The sequence below is a fragment of the Musa acuminata genome, chromosome BXJ2-4 (genome assembly GCF_036884655.1).
Source record: "Musa acuminata AAA Group cultivar baxijiao chromosome BXJ2-4, Cavendish_Baxijiao_AAA, whole genome shotgun sequence".
Classification (NCBI taxonomy): domain Eukaryota; kingdom Viridiplantae; phylum Streptophyta; class Magnoliopsida; order Zingiberales; family Musaceae; genus Musa; species Musa acuminata.
The window spans coordinates 9,091,200-9,110,585 of NC_088341.1; the positions used below are offsets into that span (position 1 = coordinate 9,091,200).

At 46.8% G+C, this 19,386-nt stretch overlaps 1 protein-coding gene and 1 non-coding gene across 2 annotated transcripts; both read left to right on the forward strand.

Annotated features, from left to right (window-relative positions):
• The first annotated feature begins 7,308 nt into the window (after nt 1–7,308).
• Nucleotides 7,309–10,212, forward strand: LOC135609898 (shugoshin-1-like). The gene is made up of 12 exons (XM_065103684.1): nt 7,309–7,533; nt 7,643–7,839; nt 7,971–8,008; nt 8,118–8,226; nt 8,310–8,333; nt 8,484–8,552; nt 8,640–8,687; nt 8,771–8,873; nt 8,977–9,037; nt 9,117–9,254; nt 9,344–9,475; nt 9,554–10,212. The coding sequence occupies exons 1-12, from the start codon at nt 7,479–7,481 to the stop codon at nt 9,894–9,896; spliced, it is 1,317 nt and encodes a 438-aa protein (XP_064959756.1). The 5' UTR covers nt 7,309–7,478; the 3' UTR covers nt 9,897–10,212.
• Nucleotides 10,213–18,815: 8,603 nt separating this feature from the next.
• Nucleotides 18,816–18,918, forward strand: LOC135611477 (U6 spliceosomal RNA). The gene has a single exon (XR_010486606.1). It is a non-coding gene; the product is annotated as a U6 spliceosomal RNA (small nuclear RNA).
• The last annotated feature ends 468 nt before the right edge of the window (nt 18,919–19,386 follow it).

Sequence of the window (19,386 nt, forward strand, 5' to 3'; positions counted from 1 at the left end):
AGGACGGCTTGGATGCGTTTGGGGATTGTTCGAGTAGGATGCAGTCGATCACTCGAACAGATGCCGTTCGCACGGCAAAACGACGGTTCAGATTTGGGCACGCGGTAAGAGCATAGTCCCACATCGCTGGTGACGGGATCGCTGCATCTATTCTGATATTGCAGAGGAGGAGAAAAGGTTGTTTTTTTCAGACATGATAAAATTGAAATGATATAAAAAGATTAGCGTGATCGGATGATAGATTCTTTCGTTCTTCGATCGTGATCGGGTTGTTGTTCTTTTGTTCTTTATTGCTTCGTGAACAAGTGAAAACCCTAGATTTAACTATGAAGTCGTATACTTTTTGTTCTTCGTTGATCCCTATTTGGGTTAAATCTTAGATTGAACTATGACCATTTGGTTCTTTGTGGATCTCTAAATAAGGATATTCGTAGGTGTGGACTCTAAAATAAACTATGAAAATTCTCTTCCTATTGTTCTGCTCTTTTATTCTTCATTGATTCTTATTTGAGCTTCTCCATGGGCGTCCATCCTTGATTGATCTGCGAAAACCTTGACATGTTTTGTTTTGCCTCCTTTTTGTAATCGTTTCATGAATTAAAACCCTCTCCGGTATAAACCTGTATGTATCTTATGAATACTTGATGATAAAACTTACCTTTCGATAAACGAGGATCTCTACTCCCTTGTATTGGTACATTTGTACTACATCATCGTCTTCGGAGATCATATAGATCCACTCTAGACGACATGGCGTATAGAATGTCATGGTGCTTTGGAAAGGTGGAGCCTATATTTTCCAAGTCTACATAGTCCAATCTCCAATATGACAATAAAATCTTACCATATCCACTTGTGACACTAGCAAAGGTTAATCATCGCTTTCCTAACATAGTCCTACTCCGCTTCAAGACAGTACGAGTCTTATCGGGATGAGAGTTTTCTTCTCTTACCCTACAATATAAATCGTACATAAAAGAGACATCATTCCCCTTGATGGAAATAATTATGCACACTTCCTCTTTTTTCCTTCTATCATCGAGTATCTCATTCTTATTCTTGAACAAATTATACTTGGAGAAGATACTCGTACTAATTAAATCAAATGCAACTTTCAGATGCATTCTCCTCCTCTCAATACGCATCATTGACGATAGAAGGAAAAGAGAGGAAGTGTGCATAATTATTTCCATCAAGGGGAATGATGTCTCTTTTTTGTCACTTCATCGTTAGCGATGCAATTCGTGCACCTATTCTTATATTGTAGAGGAAGGAAGTGATTTTTTTCTTAAGAGACATTTGATAAAATTGAAATGATATAGAGAATATTATCATTGCTCTTGGATTTTTTTTTATCATGATCGGGTTTCTGTTCTTCTGCTATTTTGTTCTTTATTACTTTGTATTTAGGCGATTTTTGCTCTCGGGATTCTTTCGATCATGATCCGACTATTGTTCTTCTGCTTTTTTTTTTTTTTATTGCTTTATGTTTTGACGACTTCGTAAGTGAAAACCCTAGATTTAACTATGAAATATATTTTTGTTGTTCCACATAAATGGCGCCCGAATCGGCAGACCGAGGAACGCTGAATAACACCCCGTCGCGAGGGCCCGATCGACCTCGGCATCCAGCTCAACCGACAGAAGACTCCCAACATCAACCCGTGGACCAGGCCATGCTGACTCACCAGCCACGGCACATTTGTTCACCAACATTTTGGCACTAGAAGGAGAGCCATGTCGTAGGAGCATCTTGCAGGAGCTCTCCCTGAGGGAGAACCATCGACTGGTCTCCCCTCCGTCGGGCCCGGAGATCAATCCCTCCCCGCCCTCAGAGATGGGGGGATCCCAGCCTTAACGCCAGATCGCTACGGGTGCATGTTCAATGACCCGGGATTATCGACCCCTGGACTTACCATAGGACCCTCGGCCGTGTCACCCGAGGCGTTCCTCAGCCTGACCAAGCAAGTATAAGCAATGGCAGGAATGATGCAGATGCTCGTTCCACTCATTCCCTAGATCGTGTGACTAACAGCTCCCCCGATTGACCCGACCCAGCAAAGGCCGAGCAGGGAGCAGGTCGGGACGGGAGAAGCCCGAGAGCAAACGACAGACCCGAGAGGTCCGCTCGAGCAGAGCATACCCGCACCCTGCCGAATCACACCGCCCTACTCCGAGCCTGACACCATATCGTCTGACTCGACGGACGACTCGTTCAGGGTCCAACTGTCCTGAGTCAACCAACGCCTGGATGAGTTCCAACGTGAGTTCCAGAAATCGGGGAGCGAGTCCAACGAAGGCAGCTCGGGCGGGTCCCCTTTTACTCAGGAAATACAGGGCAAGCATGTACCCCTCAACTTCAGGCTACTGGCATTAGAGACATACGACAGGGCTCCGATCCCACGGAACATGTCTCCGCATTTCGGGCTCAGATGGCCCTCTATGGCACCCCCGATGCATTAATGTGTCGAGCGTTCCCAACCACCCTCAGGGGACCGGCACGAGCATGGTTCAACCGGTTGCGTCAGTCTTCGATCTCATCCTTCGACCAACTCGCTAGGGAGTTCGAGCAGAACCTCCTCACCAGCATGTGACCTAGGCCTTCCATGGCCACCTTGCTCGCGTTATCTCCGCGCGAAGATGAGTCGCTCTCTCAGTTTGTGGCACGTTTCGCCATAGAAATCCGGGGATTCCTGGACGCTCACCCCTCTTTAATCATGCATGCATTTCTGATGGGCTTGAAGCCTTCAAGGTTCTTCTGGTTGCTGATCGAGAAGCTGCTTGTAACCATCCCCAAGATGCTCCAATGCGCCAGCCAGTACATCGTCGTCAAAGCTCTGGTGGCGGGAAAGCGCATGGACAACAAGAGGCCAAGGGTGGAACAATCCCGGGGAACGACTTCAGCAACCTCGGTGAAACCCCGCCAGAGGCCCGACTGACAAGAGCTACTACTCCCGAGGCCCCCGCCTCTCCCTCTGAACATGTTCCACCGGGACTACGACCATGGCACGGAAGATTGTCGTGACCTCTAGAACCAAATCGAGGACTTGATCCAAAAAGGTCACCTCGGGCGCTATCTCAAGGAACCCCGAGAAGCAACTCCACATCCCAGGGGACCCATCGAAAGACGCCTCGTCATCCAAAATCTCCCCCTGAAAGACCACTCGCGACAAGAGGTCCACAGGCCCGCTGGCTCGTCGGCCCAGCTCTCGCTCGAATCACTCCAAATCGGTTCCCGACCGACGAGTAGTTCCCGACCTGTGACTCACCGGCCTAGCTCTTGCCCGAGTCGTTCCAGATCGATTCCCAACCTACGACTCGTCAGCCTATCTCTTGCCCGAGTCGCTCCAGATCGGTTCCCAACCTGCGACTCACCGGCCCAGCTCTCGCCCGAGTCGCTCCAGATCGCTCCCGACTTGTGACCCGTCGGCACTGAAACCTGAGCCTGAGTATAGTCACTCAGCTCTCGGAATCCAACTCTTGCCCGGGTCGCTCCAGTTCACTCCCAACTTGTGACCCGCCAGCATCGAAACCTGAGCCTGAGTATGATCACTCGACTCCAGGTCTGGCTCCTGCCTGGGTCGCTCTAGTTTGCTCTTGACTTGTGACCTGTCGGCACCAATGCCTAAGCCCGAGTATAGTCACTCAGCTCCCAGAATCCAGCTTCCACTCGGGTCGCTCCAGTTCACTCCCGACTTGCAACCCGCCGACACCTAAATCCAATGCCCGAGCCACGCATCTCAGCCAAATCCAACACCTGAGTCGCATCTTGGCCAAATCCATGCCCAAGTCACATCTCGGTCCAATCCCATGCCCGAGTCGCATCTTGGCCAAATCCAACGCCCGAGCCACGCCTCTCGGCCAATTCGACGCCAGAGCTACGCATCTCAGACAATCTGATGCCCGATGCACGCATCGCGGCCAATCCGACGCCCGACACATGCATCGCGGTGAATCCAATGCCCGAGCCACATGTCTCGGCTAGTCCAATGCCCGAGCCACACATCTTGACCAAATCCAATGCCCAAGTCGCACCTCAGCCAAATCCATGCTCGAGTCGCATCTCGGCCCAATCCCACGTCTGAGTCGCATCTCGGCCAAATCTAATGCCCGAGCCATGCCTGCCGGCCAATCCGACGCCTAATGCACGCATCGTGGCCACTCCGACGCCCGATACACACATCACGGCCAATCCAATGCCCGAGGCATGCATCAAAACCAATCCGACACCCGAGCCATGCATCTCAACCAATCTGATGCCTGATGCACGCATCACGGCCAATCTAATGCCCGACGCATGCATCACGGCCAATCTGATGCCCGACGCATGCATCACGGCCAATCTGATGCCCGACGCACACATCGCGGCCAATCCGATGCCCGAGCCATGCGTCTCGGCCAGTCCAATGCCCGAGCTATGCCTCTCGATCAATCTAACGCTCGAGCCATGCCTTGCAGCTAGTCTAGTGCTCGAGTCGCATCTCGGCCAATCCGACGCTCGAGCCACGCATCTCGACCAATCCGATGCTCAAGCCACGCCTCGCCAGCCTAGTCCATTGCCCAAGTCGCCCCACGTCAATCTTTGACTCGCGAGTCATCAAATCTCTAACCGAATCGCTCCAGCTCGATCCTCGATTCGCGACTTGCTGATCCACTACTAAGTCGTCCTAACACGACCCATGATTTGTGACTCATCGGCCCCGACTCTGAGCCGTGCCAAACCGGTTATCTGACTTACGACACATCGGTCTCACCTTGTCACGCCCTAACTGCTTGATCAACAGAGTCAATCCTTCTAGAGGCAGGGGGCGCTGCCCCTCCAAACTGCCCCACGATGAGCCAATCCAGCTTCCCCTTGTAAGCAATCCATGCAATCGCATCACTCTGACCCAGGCCTGCCTCTCGGCCCTTTAAGGACCCCATGGCATGCCTTGGAGGGGGGGAGAAGTGATACGACCTATTTTAGGCCCAAGACACATCACAACCGATGCCACATGCTAGGTCAGAATCCGTACTAAAGCGTTGCTCGGCACGTCTCGTCTCAGGAATCCTAAGATGGCGTTGCCCCCAAGATACGCCAAGTCAGAATCCGTATCAAGGCACTGTTTGGCACGTCCACCACGCCAACCCACGTACGACCGACCCTCGTATAGTAATATAAAGGCCTCTAGCCAGCATCTATCCAGAGGGAGAGGCAAAATCAATTGAACACTTTACTGACTTGCTCGTCGGAGGGGCCAAAGTCGGGAATCACCCGACGAAGGCCATTTTTGCAGGAAAGCGGTCGCCCACGACCCACGAGCGTCTCAACCTAAGAATTGTCATCCGATGTACGAGAACGAGATGCCAACAACCCCGAAGACAGAGAGACATGGCTCCACATAAACGGCGCCCGGATCGGCAGACCGAGGAATGCTGATCAACACCCCATCGCGAGAGCCCGGTCGACCTCGGCATCCAGTTCAGCCGACAGAAGACTCCCGACATCGACCCGTGGACCCGTGGATCAGGCCCTCCTTCTAGTGCCAAAAATATTAGTGAACAAATGTGCCGTGGCTAGTGAGTCATCACGGCCTGGTCCACGGGTCGATGTCAGGAGTCTTCTGTCAGTTGAGTTGGATGCCGAGGTCGATCGGGCTCTTGTGACGGGGTGTTGACCAACGTTCCTCGGTCTGCCGATCTGGGCGTCGTTTATGCAGAGCCATGTCTCTCCGTCTCCGAGGATGGTTGGCAGCTCATCCTCATACACCGGATGGCGATTCCCAGGTTGAGACGCTCGCGGGTCGTGGGCGACCACTTTCCTGCAAAAATGCGTTCGTCGGGTGATTCCCGACTTTGGCCCCTCCGACGAGCAAGTCAGTGGAGTGTTCAATTGATTTTGCCTCTCCCTTTAGACAGATGCTGGCCAAAGGTCTTTATATTACTATACAAGGGTCGGTGGTACTCGGGTTGGCGTGGTGGATGTGCCAAACAGTGTCTTGGTACAGATTCTGATTTGGTGTGTCTTGGGGGTGGCGTTGTCTCAGGATTCCCAAGACGAGACGTGCCGAGCAATATTTAGAACGGATTCTGACCTGGCATGTGGTGTCGATTGTGATGTGTCTTGGGTCCAAAATAGACCGTATCACTAAGCATCGTTACCTCTACAAATGGATCGGTCAATATTAGAGTTTTTCTTTGGTAGGAGATTAGCCTCTTTTCACATGAAAGGACCATTTGATTTGCCTACTCTTTAAAGAAAAATAATGATAGGTCATGCAAACTGATTATTTACTGGGGCTTAAGCTTCAGTGCCTTTGATTACCCCTTTCAGCTAATGTGATGGCTCCTTTAATATGAACAGTATTATCCTGCTATATACTGACATCTGCATGAAGCTTTCACAACAAATCTGTTGATGTTAAAATGGTTGTCTTCCATAAATTTGCTTGAATCCATTTTGAAAGCTACCAGCAATCTTGTGTGGTTGCTACTAAGTTTTCTACCTTCATGCTATACTGAATGCTTTAGTACATCAGACTAAAAACTAATTACCTATTGTGCTTGCCCAAGATCCAGTATCAGCTAAGTAATTACCTTTGCAGTAACACCTGAATTTTCACCAATTTAATATTCTTATTCTTAGATTTCCAAGGACCTAAAAGCCTTGAAGTCTTTTACCCCATATATTATGACATTTAGTCACTCTTATGTCAAAAATTTGTGAATTACACATGAAAGATCTACATGCATTAGTAGAGTGGCAAGACTACTTTAAGCTATTATATAACTTGGCAACTTGGAAACTGATGCTCTGAAATCATCCATGTTGTTGGACAAGAAAGAAATTTGTGCAATAGGAATTAAATGTAGTCTTCAGACTCTTTGACTAACCTTATCATATCCCTTTACTGTTGATATTTATGGTGCAGCACAAGAATTTTGTGATGCTTCCATTATAGCAAGAAGTGCAGACATGTATGGTTTTACAGTTGGTTAATGATGTTTTTACTTTCCAAGAATGTGAAAGAGAACTCAAATATGATTTTTTATTTTATGAAGCTTATTTATTATGTCCAGCAAGGAGATTAATGACATCAGGTTCTTGTGATTGATGGGTTAATCATTTAATGTGTATGCAATTTGCAATTTGCAATCTGATCTGATCTAATCCATCTATATTGATCTGTTCTATGCGAGGTCAAGCCTGACCCAAATTGAGTCCATTAAGCCCAATAAGAATGTGGTTGAAGCCCATCAAGAAACTATTCAAAATTTGAATCGCTTGGTGGTGTCAGATTCGTCGGTCGTTATCCTTCCCGAGAGCCGTTGTAGCCCGTGCCTCCGCCGTCCGAGCCTTACTCCCTCCGCCTCCTTCTCGTCAAAATCTTGATCTTTTTCTCGTTAATTTCCTTCTTATTTCCTTGATCAAGGCAGAGGGAGGAAGAAAGCTGCTTCTTGGGAGTGCGGTCGTGTTCCTTGTCCTCGTTGGTCTGTCCATGGACGCTGGTCCTCTTCCTCGCTCGCTGACGCACACCAATGCGGACGCATCCGGTGCATTTTTCTCTCTTCTCGATTTATAGAGTTTGATCCTCGGATTCTTCCCTAGTATCTGGGTTAGGGTTAGGTTTAGCGTTTAATGCTGGGTTTGCTTGCCTTATAGGAGAATCAAATCGCATGATGAAAGCGCATGATGTGCTGCCCTTGGTCGGAAGCGCCGCTGCGAGGAAAAGATTGTCCGACATCACCAACACGGTGAGTTCGGGGAGGGCCGGAATGATGGGTGCCGATGTCGATCAAGGTAACTCGAATGTGATTTCTTGCCCGAGCTCCAAAGATTGCATCGTCCAGCTCATGAAGGTACCTTTGGAGATTTTCTTTTTGGGCTCCCTTTTTCATCTTTCTTTCCTTCTTCATCTGCATTTAGTGTTTGTTTCTAAAAAAGATTTTTGAAAATGCTCTTTTCTTTACATGATCAATATGAATTCCAGGAAAATACTGCCTTGTTGAAGCTTCTGGCAGAAAAGAAGTATGTATATTGTAAAAGACAAAATTACTTCTTGACTGAGAGATAGTCCGTCGAAATTCATGGACCAGCGATCGATTGATATGGTTTGATCCGTTGTTTGTTTTGGCAGCAAAATCATAGAACTGAGTAGCACCGAGTTGCCAAAACTCCAATTTGAATTGCAGAAAACCAGTCAACAAAACTGGCAGTTGGCCCGGGCTAACTCACACATGCTAGCGGTTGATTCCCTGTCCATTTTCTTTGTTGTTTCAGTTCACAAAAAAAGATTTATTCTTCATCTGTTTCGTCTTTTGATTCGCAGGAGCTCAACATAGGGAAAGATAGAGTATGTTTTCTGGTCTTATGGTTTGGCTCATTGAGATTTTCGTTTTGCTATAATAGGCGATTTAATATGATTTACTTTGTGTCAATCGATTGAAGTTGCATGTCAAGATATTTTGATTGATAATATTTATTTATTTATTTCATGTTGCAGCTAAAAGTATTACAACATGAGCTTGGTTGTACCTTATCAATCCTTAAACTAAAGACTTTAGAATTAGAGGTAAGGGGGATTATTATAGTTTCATAATTTGTTTTCTCCTTTCTTAATCTCTATGGTGATATATATTTTTTCTTTACTCTAACTTAGGAGAAAGAAAAATTGATCAAAGAACTCCTTAACAAAATTGGCTCAGAGGTATCCAATGGCTTATTTTGTTTACATTCAGGCTGCCGTTTTTTCGCTCATACTGTTATTTTTCTTTCTACAAATTGCGAAAGGTAGGAAGCACCAAGTGTGAGGAGGTTGAAGCAAATGCAACTCAACTTGCTAATGACAAGAAAATCTGCAATCCCAATAAGAAGCGCAAGTTAAAACAACAGCGTAATTCAACTCACCACTATGAGTGAAATAAGTGGTTCTGCATCTGATTTCAAATCCCTATGTATTTGTTCTTCATTCTTATATCAGTTGTATGGTTCTGCAGCTTTAGGCCCTACCGCTTTGGTTCATCAAGTGGCATCAGAGGGAAAGGTTGATGGTAGAAGGTAATTCATGTTTTGGATAAGCTTTGAATAATTTGTTAATCTTTAATGACAATGTCAATTCTAATGCATTCTAATGAAGAAGGAGGTCCTTACGAACAAAATCCAGTGGCTTGAAGTCTGAATCATGTGAATTTGTGAATGACTTGCTCAAAAGTGATGATGGCAGATCTCTAATGACCCATCGAGTGGGCCTAGAGGAAAAGGTTGTGGGAAGAAGGTAATGCAAATTCTGATTAAGCTATAGGCCCCCCCTTTTTTTTTCTCTGGAGAGCAGCATTGAAACTCATACCTATTTTATTTTTGCAGAAGTTCCTTCCGAACAAGATCCTGTAGTTTGAAATCTGAATCCAATGAATCTATGGAGTTGCACAAGATTGATGATGTCATACTTCCAGTGACTTGTCAGGTGCCATCAGAGGAAAAGATTGATGAAAGAAGGTAATCCATGTTTTATATGGCTTTGGAATGGTTCCTGCTTTTTAGTATTTAAAATTTGAGCATTTTTTTCTAAAGCAGAAAATCCTTGCGGAGGAGATCCGGTTATTTAAAGTCTGAATCATGTGAGCCTACACAGAACTCAGTCAAGATGGAGGATGCCAAATTTTTAGTTTATACGATTAAGAATGAAAATTTGCATGAGGAAGCTATTGCTCATATAGATTGTTCTACTTCTTCCATATCAAATATTTCTGTTGAACGAGTAAAGAATGAGAAGCAGAATTCAATTGGGTTTTCAGAACTCAGGAATCAGGAGGGCCAAAGAAGATCCTCTGTTGGAAGGCCATTGCGGAAGGCGGCTGAGAAGGTCGGTTCTTACAAGGAAATGAATCTGAATGTAAAAATGCGAAGATCAGAGTAAGATTCTGGGTTCTCTTCTTACATCACTAAAATTTCAGATGGTGCTAGCTGAGAGCTGCTCACATTCTTGGATCCACTTAATATATCTGCTAGATGAGAGCTGGACATGCCAATGTTTTCTATGTTCTTGATATTTTATGATGACATGGTGAAATGTATTACTGTATTGTAAGATTAATTAGTAGGAACCCATAGCTTAGTTTTGCAGCTTCTTTCCATCCTTTTAGTTTGCCCTGCACAAAACAGAGATATTTTGAGATAAAATAGTAGTAGCATTATATGTTGTATGATTTGCTACTGTTGAAATTTATACTTGTCTCAGGGAAAAAATGGTGCTTTGTTTTTTCTTGTTTAGTGATTCAGTTGTATGACATACTAGTATGATAAAATATTGTTAGTGTCAAAAATGACTGATGAGCCAATAAAGTCGACTCGTCCCCTATAGTCTCTGAAATGTTATTACCTCTAAAATTTAAATGCTCCTTAAGAATGTCTAGATTAGTTTGTCCTTCTTGTTTGGTATCCTCAAGATTTTACTTGTTAGCATATAAAATTGGTTATTTTTAAAATTTTATAAAAAATATAAACATGTTTAAATTTAAATATCATAATTTAAAAGAAGTTTATGATTTAGATAAGAATATTTATTACTTCTCAATTTTAAAAAATTCATAATAAGATAAAAATTATTGAGAGAAAAGAAAAAGCATGCAATTACAAAGAGCATAGTTTATCGAAGTATTGTTTGAGTCGAGACCTAATAAATGACTAATGAACTTCGGTCGCCTTGATGATGTATTGTTAAGTTAGGGAAGCATGGCTAACTTGGAGTTGCAATCGTCATGATGCGATCGACTTGAAAATGCACTTTTTAAAGCCTTGGTTGACCTAGAGTCACAATCATCTTGAGGATTTATAATTGACTCGAAGAAGCAATCGTCTTGAAGAAGCATGATTGACTTCAAGTCAAGACCCCGTCTTATTGAAGTGACTACCTTATGGCTTGACCAACTCGAAAATATCACAAGTGTGACCAACATAAAGTTGCAACCAACTTAAAGAGGCAATGTCGTCTTAGAGTTGTGATTGTCTTGTCGATATGGCTCTACCATTTTGAGGACACATAACTGGCTCGAAGAATCAAAGCTGGCTTGGAGGTTAAGGTGCATATATCTTGATGATGCATGAGCGATTTGATGAAAAAATCAACTTGAAGAAGTATGACTAACTTGGAGCTGCGGTTGCCTTGACAACACGACTGCCTTTAAGGCTCGACCGACTTGAAGATGCAATTGACTTGAAGAAGCATTGCCGACATGAGTTGCAAACAACTTAAGGATACATGATCTTGAGGAAACAATTGACTCAAAGAAGCATTATTGACTTCAAGTCATGGCAATTTTTATGATGTGATTGCCTTGAAGGCTCAACTGACTTGGTCGCATGACTGACTTAAGAGGCACAGTCGACTTAAGAGGAAAAACCAACTTTAAACTAGGTTAGAAGCATTGTTTAGAGTAGCTCTCAGTTGGGACTTGTAAGGATCTTCTATGAAGCATGACTTCTTATATTCCCCTCACTTTCTAAATCTTATCTAGCAATGGCAATCTTATGCACCTGTTTAAACTAGTACCAGTTATATCTCACTCACCTATGACTTCTTATGAAGTAAAGGATATGAATTCAAAGGACCTTGAGGCTGCTACACATCTTGTATTTTAGTATGGCACACATCAAGGGAGCTAAAGAATAATAGGGTTGAGGCAGTATTTTTCTTCATGTGTGAAGAAGAAGAGAATAATGGAAGAGTAGAGAAGAAGAAAAAGATCTAATTCTGATACAGACTGAGATAGAAGGCCACTTCATTTTTTATATTCTTTGGATGATGCTATGTTTTACTCAGATTTCATCTCCTCTTTCCAATTCTCCCACTCTGAAGTGTAATATGATCTGAGACATCTGTATCTGCCTATGCCAACCTCCCATATGTTTCTGCAACCTCCCTCCATCAACTAAGCCTGTTTTGGACCAGATATCCTATGATCATGATGAGAAGAACATTAGAAGAATCCTCTCTCCATGTTGCCTCTAGTGAACATTAACAAGACAAGGACATGCATCCAATCCACTATGACTCATCAATGTGGAAAGCTCTGTTGAGTGCTTTGCTGGATAAGGCCTTGGCTTGGATGGAAAGTTCTCTTTTCTTATTCTGATATGCTTGTATCGCAGGGAATCATCAGCCATTAGCAAATGTTAATAAGACTACTAGAATCTTTAATGCTAGAACTTGAAGGACAACTTGAATGATCTGAAGTTTGCCAGGGCCATCTCTAAGTTCAGTTGCTGCACATCTGAAGCTTTGTCTTCTTCATGTCAAGTAAAGTTGCTAATCATAGTGATTTGAGCAGTATAAGCAAAAGAGACATCGGAGCCCATCTTTTAAAGACTGTAAACAGGTTTATGGTAAGGAAATTATTTAGAGGAAATCAGATTACTCTGTTTGATGATTTAGGTCCATATTGTTGGCTGAGGAATAAGTACGGCTCGGTCCAATCCCGGATGTGCATGGTTGCCAACGCGGAGACTCAGGTAGCAAAAGTGAGTGTCGGGTCAGATTGGGTCATGGTCCTCGTTGCTTGCTTCGTCATTGCCAGCCCCTACACTCAGGTCGGGGTCGGGAGAGAGATTTCCCGACTCGACCCCTCCGTAGCTTACGTTAGAGTTGAGTGGAATAAGAGCGAGTTGAATGTATGAAGTCCTCTCTCATTCGTCAGAGGGTTGACTTTTATATTTGCGAAGGGGGTGGTTAGTCGTACATGGTCCTTTAATGGTTGTCAACTCCTCGGGAGGGTGGCTTGTACCTAGCGGACGGGTGCCGACTAACCCGTATGGGTTGGCGCCGTGTAGTGCCGCTCTGAGTTTTGTGGTATGACTGACCGAGCAACACTACTCGAGCACTGGGAACTGGCCCAGTCGAGAAATGTGGCTCGGGCACTGGCTTGGTCGAGCAGCACTACCCGGGCTCCTATTTGGCCGAGTAGTTGCTCTGATAATGTTAAAGCCAAGTAACGATGGACTGCACATGATTGGCCGAGCAACACTGCTTAGGCACTGGCTTGGCCAAGCAACATTACTCGGGCATTGGGAACTGGCCTCGCCGAGCAATGTGGCTTGGGCACTGGCTTAGTCGAGCAACACTACTCGGGCCTCTATTTGGTCGAGCAACACTACCCGAGCACTTGAGACTGGCCTGACTAAGTAATGTGGCTTGGGCAATGGCTTGGTCGAGCAGCTGCTCTGATAATGATCGAGACAAGGACGATGACTGCACTTGACTGGTCGAGCAACACTACTCGAGCACTGGGGACTAGCCTAGCAGAGCAATGTGGCTCGGGCACTAGCTTGGACGAGCAACACTACTCGAGCACTAGGGACTGGCCTGGCCGAGCAATGTGGCTCGGGCACTGGCTTGGCTGAACAACACTACTCGGGCACTTAGGACTGGCCTGGCCGAGCAATGAGGCTCGAGCACTGGCTTGGTTGAGTAGTTGCTATGATAATTGAGCCAAGCGATGATGGATTGCAGATGACTATCCGAGCAACACTGGTCGGGCACTGGCTTGGCAAGCAACACTACTCGGGCACCTAGGACTGGTCTAGCTGAGCAATGTGGCTCAGGCACTGGCTTGGTCGAGTAGCACTACTCGGGCATTAGGGACTGGCCTGGCCGAGCAATGTGGCTCGGGCACTAGCTTGGCTGAGCAACACTACTCAAGCGTTGGGGACTGGCCTGACCAAGCAATGTGGCTCGGGCTCTGGCTTGGTTGAGCAACACTTCTCGGGTACTAGTGATTGGCATGGCTGAGCAATGCGTCTCGGGCACTGGCTTGGCCGAGCAACACTATTCAGGCCTTTGTTTAGCCAAGCAACTACTCTGATAATGATCGAGCCAAGCGACGATGGACTACACATGACCGGTTAAGCAACACTACACAACCATTGGCTTAGTCGAGCAATACTACTCGAGCATTGGGGAATGGCTTGACCGAGCAATGTGGCTCGGGCATCGGCTTGGCCGAGCAGCACTACTCGGGCCCATGTTTGGCATAGCAACTGCTCTGATAATGATCGAGCCAAGCGACGATGGACTATACATTACTAGCCGAGCAACACTACTTAGGCACTAGGCAATGGCATGGCCGAGCAATGAGGCTCGAGCATTGGCTTGGCCAAGCAGCACTACCCGGGCTCCTGTTTGGCCGAGCAACTACTATGATAATGATCGAGCCAAGCGACGATGGACGACACATGACTAGCTAAGCAAAACTGCTCGGGCATTGGCTTGGCCGAGCAGCACTACTCGGACCCCTGTTTGGCTGAGCAACTACTATGATAATGATCGAGCCAAGCGACGATGGACTGCACATGACTGGCCGAGCAACACTACTCGGGCAATGGCTTGGCCGAGCAATGTGGCTCGGGCATTGGGGAATGGCTTGACCGAGCAGCACTACTCGGGACCATGTTTGGCATAGCAACTGCCCTGATAATGATCGAGCCAAGCGACGATGGACTATACATTACTAGCCGAGCAACACTACTTAGGCACTAGTGAATGGCATGGCCGAGCAATGTGGCTCGAGCATTGGCTTGGCCAAGCAGCACTACTCGGGCTCCTGTTTGGCCGAGCAACTACTATGATAATGATCGAGCCAAGCGACGATGGACGACACATGACTAGCTAAGCAAAACTGCTCGGGCATTGGCTTGGCTGAGCAGCACTACTCAGACCCCTGTTTGGCTAAGCAACTACTATGATAATGATCGAGCCAAGCGATGATGGACTGCACATGACTGGCCGAGCAACACTACTTGGGCCTCTGTTTGGCCAAGTAGCTACTCTGATAATGATCGAGCCAAGCGACGAAGGACTACACATGACTGGATGAGCAACACTGCTCGGGCATTGGCTTGGATGAGCGAGGGGAAGGTACCGACCCCTACAAGATGCCTTCGAGCGAGAAATTTTTGATTTTCGGCTTTTTGGGAGACGGAGCGAAAGTTGACTGACTTTGGTCTGGCCGAGCAATTAGGCTCGAACACTGGCTTGGTCGAGTAGTTGTTATGATAATTGAGCCAAGCGATGATGGATTGCAGATAACTATCCGAGCAACAGTGGTCGGGCACTGGCTTGGCAAGCAACACTACTCGGGCACCTAGGACTGGTCTAGCTGAGCAATGTGGCTCGAGCACTGACTTGGTCGAGTAGCACTACTCGGGCATTAGGGACTGGCCTGGCCGAGCAATGTGGCTCGGGCACTAGCTTGGCCGAGCAACACTACTTAAGCGTTGGGGACTGGCCTGACCAAGCAATGTGGCTCGGGCGCTGGCTTGGTTGAGCAACACTACTTGGGTACTAGTGACTGGCATGGCTAAGCAATGTGGCTCGGGCACTGGCTTGGCCGAGCAACACTATTCAGGCCTTTGTTTAGCCAAGCAACTACTCTGATAATGATCGAGCCAAGCGACGATGGACTACACATGACCGGTTAAGCAACACTACACAACCATTGGCTTAGTCGAGCAACACTACTCGAGCATTGGGGAATGGCTTGACCGAGCAATGTGGCTCGGGCATCGGCTTGGCCGAGCAGCACTACTCGGGCCCATGTGTGGCATAGCAACTGCTCTGATAATGATCGAGCCAAGCGACGATGGACTATACATTACTAGCCGAGCAACACTACTTAGGCACTAGGGAATGGCATGGCCGAGCAATGTGGCTCGAGCATTGGCTTGGCCAAGCAGCACTACTCGGGCTCCTATTTGGCCGAGCAACTACTATGATAATGATCGAGCCAAGCGACGATGGACGACACATGACTAGCTAAGCAAAACTGCTCGGGCATTGGCTTGGCCGAGCAGCACTACTCGGACCCCTGTTTGGCTGAGCAACTACTATGATAATGATCGAGCCAAGCGATGATGGACTGCACATGACTGGCCGAGCAACACTACTCGGGCAATGGCTTGGGCGAGCAATGTGGCTCGGGCATTGGGGAAAGGCTTGACCGAGCAACACTACTCGGGACCATGTTTGGCATAGCAACTGCTCTGATAATGATCGAGCCAAGCGACGATGGACTATACATTACTAGCCGAGCAACACTACTTAGGCACTAGGGAATGGCATGACCGAGCAATGTGGCTCGAGCATTGGCTTGGCCAAGCAGCACTACTCGGGCTCCTATTTGGCCGAGCAACTACTATGATAATGATCGAGCCAAGCGACGATGGACGACACATGACTAGCTAAGCAAAACTGCTCGGGCATTGGCTTGGCCGAGCAGCACTACTCGGACCCCTGTTTGGCTGAGCAACTACTTTGATAATGATCGAGCCAAGCAACGATGGACTGCACATGACTGGCCGAGCAACACTACTCAGGCAATGGCTTGGCCGAGCAATGTGGCTCGGGCATTGGGGAATGGCTTGACCGAGCAACACTACTCGGGACCATGTTTGGCATAGCAACTGCTCTGATAATGATCGAGCCAAGCGACGATGGACTATACATTACTAGCCGAGCAACACTACTTAGGCACTAGGGAATGGCATGGCCGAGCAATGTGGCTCGAGCATTGGCTTGGCCAAGCAGCACTACTCGGGCTCCTATTTGGCCGAGCAACTACTATGATAATGATCGAGCCAAGCGACGATGGACGACACATGACTAGCTAAGCAAAACTGCTCGGGCATTGGCTTGGCCGAGCAGCACTACTCGGACCCCTGTTTGGCTGAGCAACTACTATGATAATGATCGAGCCAAGCGATGATGGACTGCACATGACTGGCCGAGCAACACTACTCGGGCCCCTGTTTGGCCAAGTAGCTACTCTGATAATGATCGAGCCAAGCGACGAAGGACTACACATGACTGGATGAGCAACACTGCTCGGGCATTGGCTTGGATGAGCGAGGGGAAGGTACCGACCCCTACAAGATGCCTTCGAGCGAGAAATTTTTGATTTTCGGCTTTTTGGGAGACGGAGCGAAAGTTGACTGACTTTGGCTTTGGCGGGAATTTTAGTTTTTGACCAAATCTTGGATCTTTTGGGTGAGATTTTTGAGTTTTTTTTGCTTATCTTCCCACCGCCATGCTTGGGAGTTTGGGTTTGGGGGTCGACTTGTACAACGTCGAGTAGGATGGCGCATTTCCTGCAGACGAGCACCGACCGACCCATACGGGTTTCGATCGTGCGGCGCCATTCAGAACTTTCCGAAATGGATCCGTAGTGTTCAGCGCCGACTTGTACGGCGCCGAACAACGTGGAGGACGTATGGTCGCCTATGTGGATAATGCTAAAATGAGCCATATCTTATATTCGACAATGATTAACTAGGTTGTACGTACTCGACGAGATAAAAGAAAAAAAAAGGATCCCAATTCCACTTTAACAATGCTTTTGCCATCATCAAACAGCCGAAGACAAAAGGACTTTTGTTTTTGTTTTCCTTTGGAAGCATCATCACAGTTCCGGTGGCTCCATCCAGGTGCCAAATCTCATATGGCAAATTACTAAGAGTGATCCATGCTTCATCGTAATACCATGACAGCAACCATTGATCACCACATTATTAAACTGATAATATAAACAGGAAATAGGAGAATCTTACTGCACACATTTCACGGACATCTGTTATCTTCTGTGATCCATTCTTGATTAACGAAGTGCTTTTCTAATGTAGCTACTGGGCCTCTCCTGCAAGTACTGGTCTCCGAATGTGTGTTCATTAACTATAGCAACCAGGTCAAATAGTTGTTCTCATAAACTACTCCAGCTGTAGCAGAAAAAGGCCCTTGGCTTAGATTGACAAGTTGAGACATCAATCATGGGGGAAAAGGGCGCACAGTGGGGGTTAGGAACCCATTAGAGTTTGACCTTTATCACTCAGATGATAAAAAGTGAGCAATGTGATCAATGATGGATGGTAATTGTTTCCCTAGTGGAGCTGTTCTCCATGTGACTCTGTGCTGAGGAGAGGCCACCATTACCATTGCACACCTTTAAAGAACCCTAGGGGAGACAGGAGGCTTTTTGTCCTTTCCTTTCCGTGTGAGTGTGTTCTCTTAATCTTCCCCTCTCCTCTTTCTACTCCCCTTATCTTGAGATCTCCTTTGCCAAGGGATGGGCCTTTTTGTGGAGCTGCCTTACAGATCAAAGGTGTTGCTGCCTAATCTTTCTCTCTCTCTCTTGAGTGTCCTTCCTATCGAGTGACCTCACCAGGACCACTTCAAGCGGGGAAACAGATGCTGAGAAGCCTAAACTCTCAACCATCTCCTTTCACTTGGAGAAGAAAGATCAAAACCAGTATGGATTGTTGATTTGCAGAAAGCAGATGATGCAGATAAAAATGGACACTCAATTTATCAAAGTGTTTATTTAGTGAAGCCACGTATACACGTCATAAGATGGTGAGTGTGCTGTGTTAGAAGTCCATCTCACCAAAGTGTGGGCAAACATGAATTCATCATAGATTTCTTCTCTGTGAAATAAATCAGCATTGACTGCATTGTTGATCGATTGTGTTGACCCCCACAAAATATGATTTGACCATGGGTTCGAGAATTGGACATGTTTATTACGTGTTAGAAGCCCAGCCCAAAGCTGTGCATCGAAGCTTGGTCAACCAAGTCAACCAAGCTTTACGATCTGGGCGGATGAGAAAGGACGGGTTCGATGCGTTTGGGGATTGTTCGAGGAGGATGCAGTCGATCAGTTAAGCAGATGCCGTTCGTTCGACAAAGCGACGGTTCAGATTTGGGCACGTGGTAAGAATATTTATTTTTAATCCCATATCGGTAATGAGGCGATTGGTGCGCGTGTTCTTATACCGCAGAGTTGGGGCAGATGGTGTCTCTTCGGAGACATCCGATAAAATTGGAACGATACAGAGAAGATTAGCATGGCCCCTGCGTAAGGATGACACGCACAAATCGAGAAATGGTCCAAATTTTTTTTCGCTCTCGGCATTCTTTCCTTCTTCGATCGCGATCGGGCTGCTCTTTTGTTCTTTCTTGCTTCGTGTTCTTCTGCTCTCTCTGTCCCAAAATCTTCATCTTTTTCTCGTTCTTTTCCTTCTTATTTCCTTGATCAAGGCACAGGGAGGAAGAAAGCTGCTTCTTCGGAGTGCGGTCGTGTTCCTTGTCCTCGTTGGTCTGTCCATGGACGCTGGTCCTCTTCCTCGCTCGCTGATCCACACCAATGCGGACGCCTCCGGTGCATTTTTCTCTCTTCTCGATTCATAGAGTTTGATCCTCGGATTCTTCCCTACTATCCGAGTTAGGGTTAGGTTTAGCGTTTGATGCTGGGTTTGCTTGCCTTATAGTAGAATCAAATCGCATGATGTGCTGCCCTTGGTCCGAAGCGCCGCTGCGAGGAAAAAGATTGTCCGACATCACCAACACGGTGAGTTCGGGGACGGCC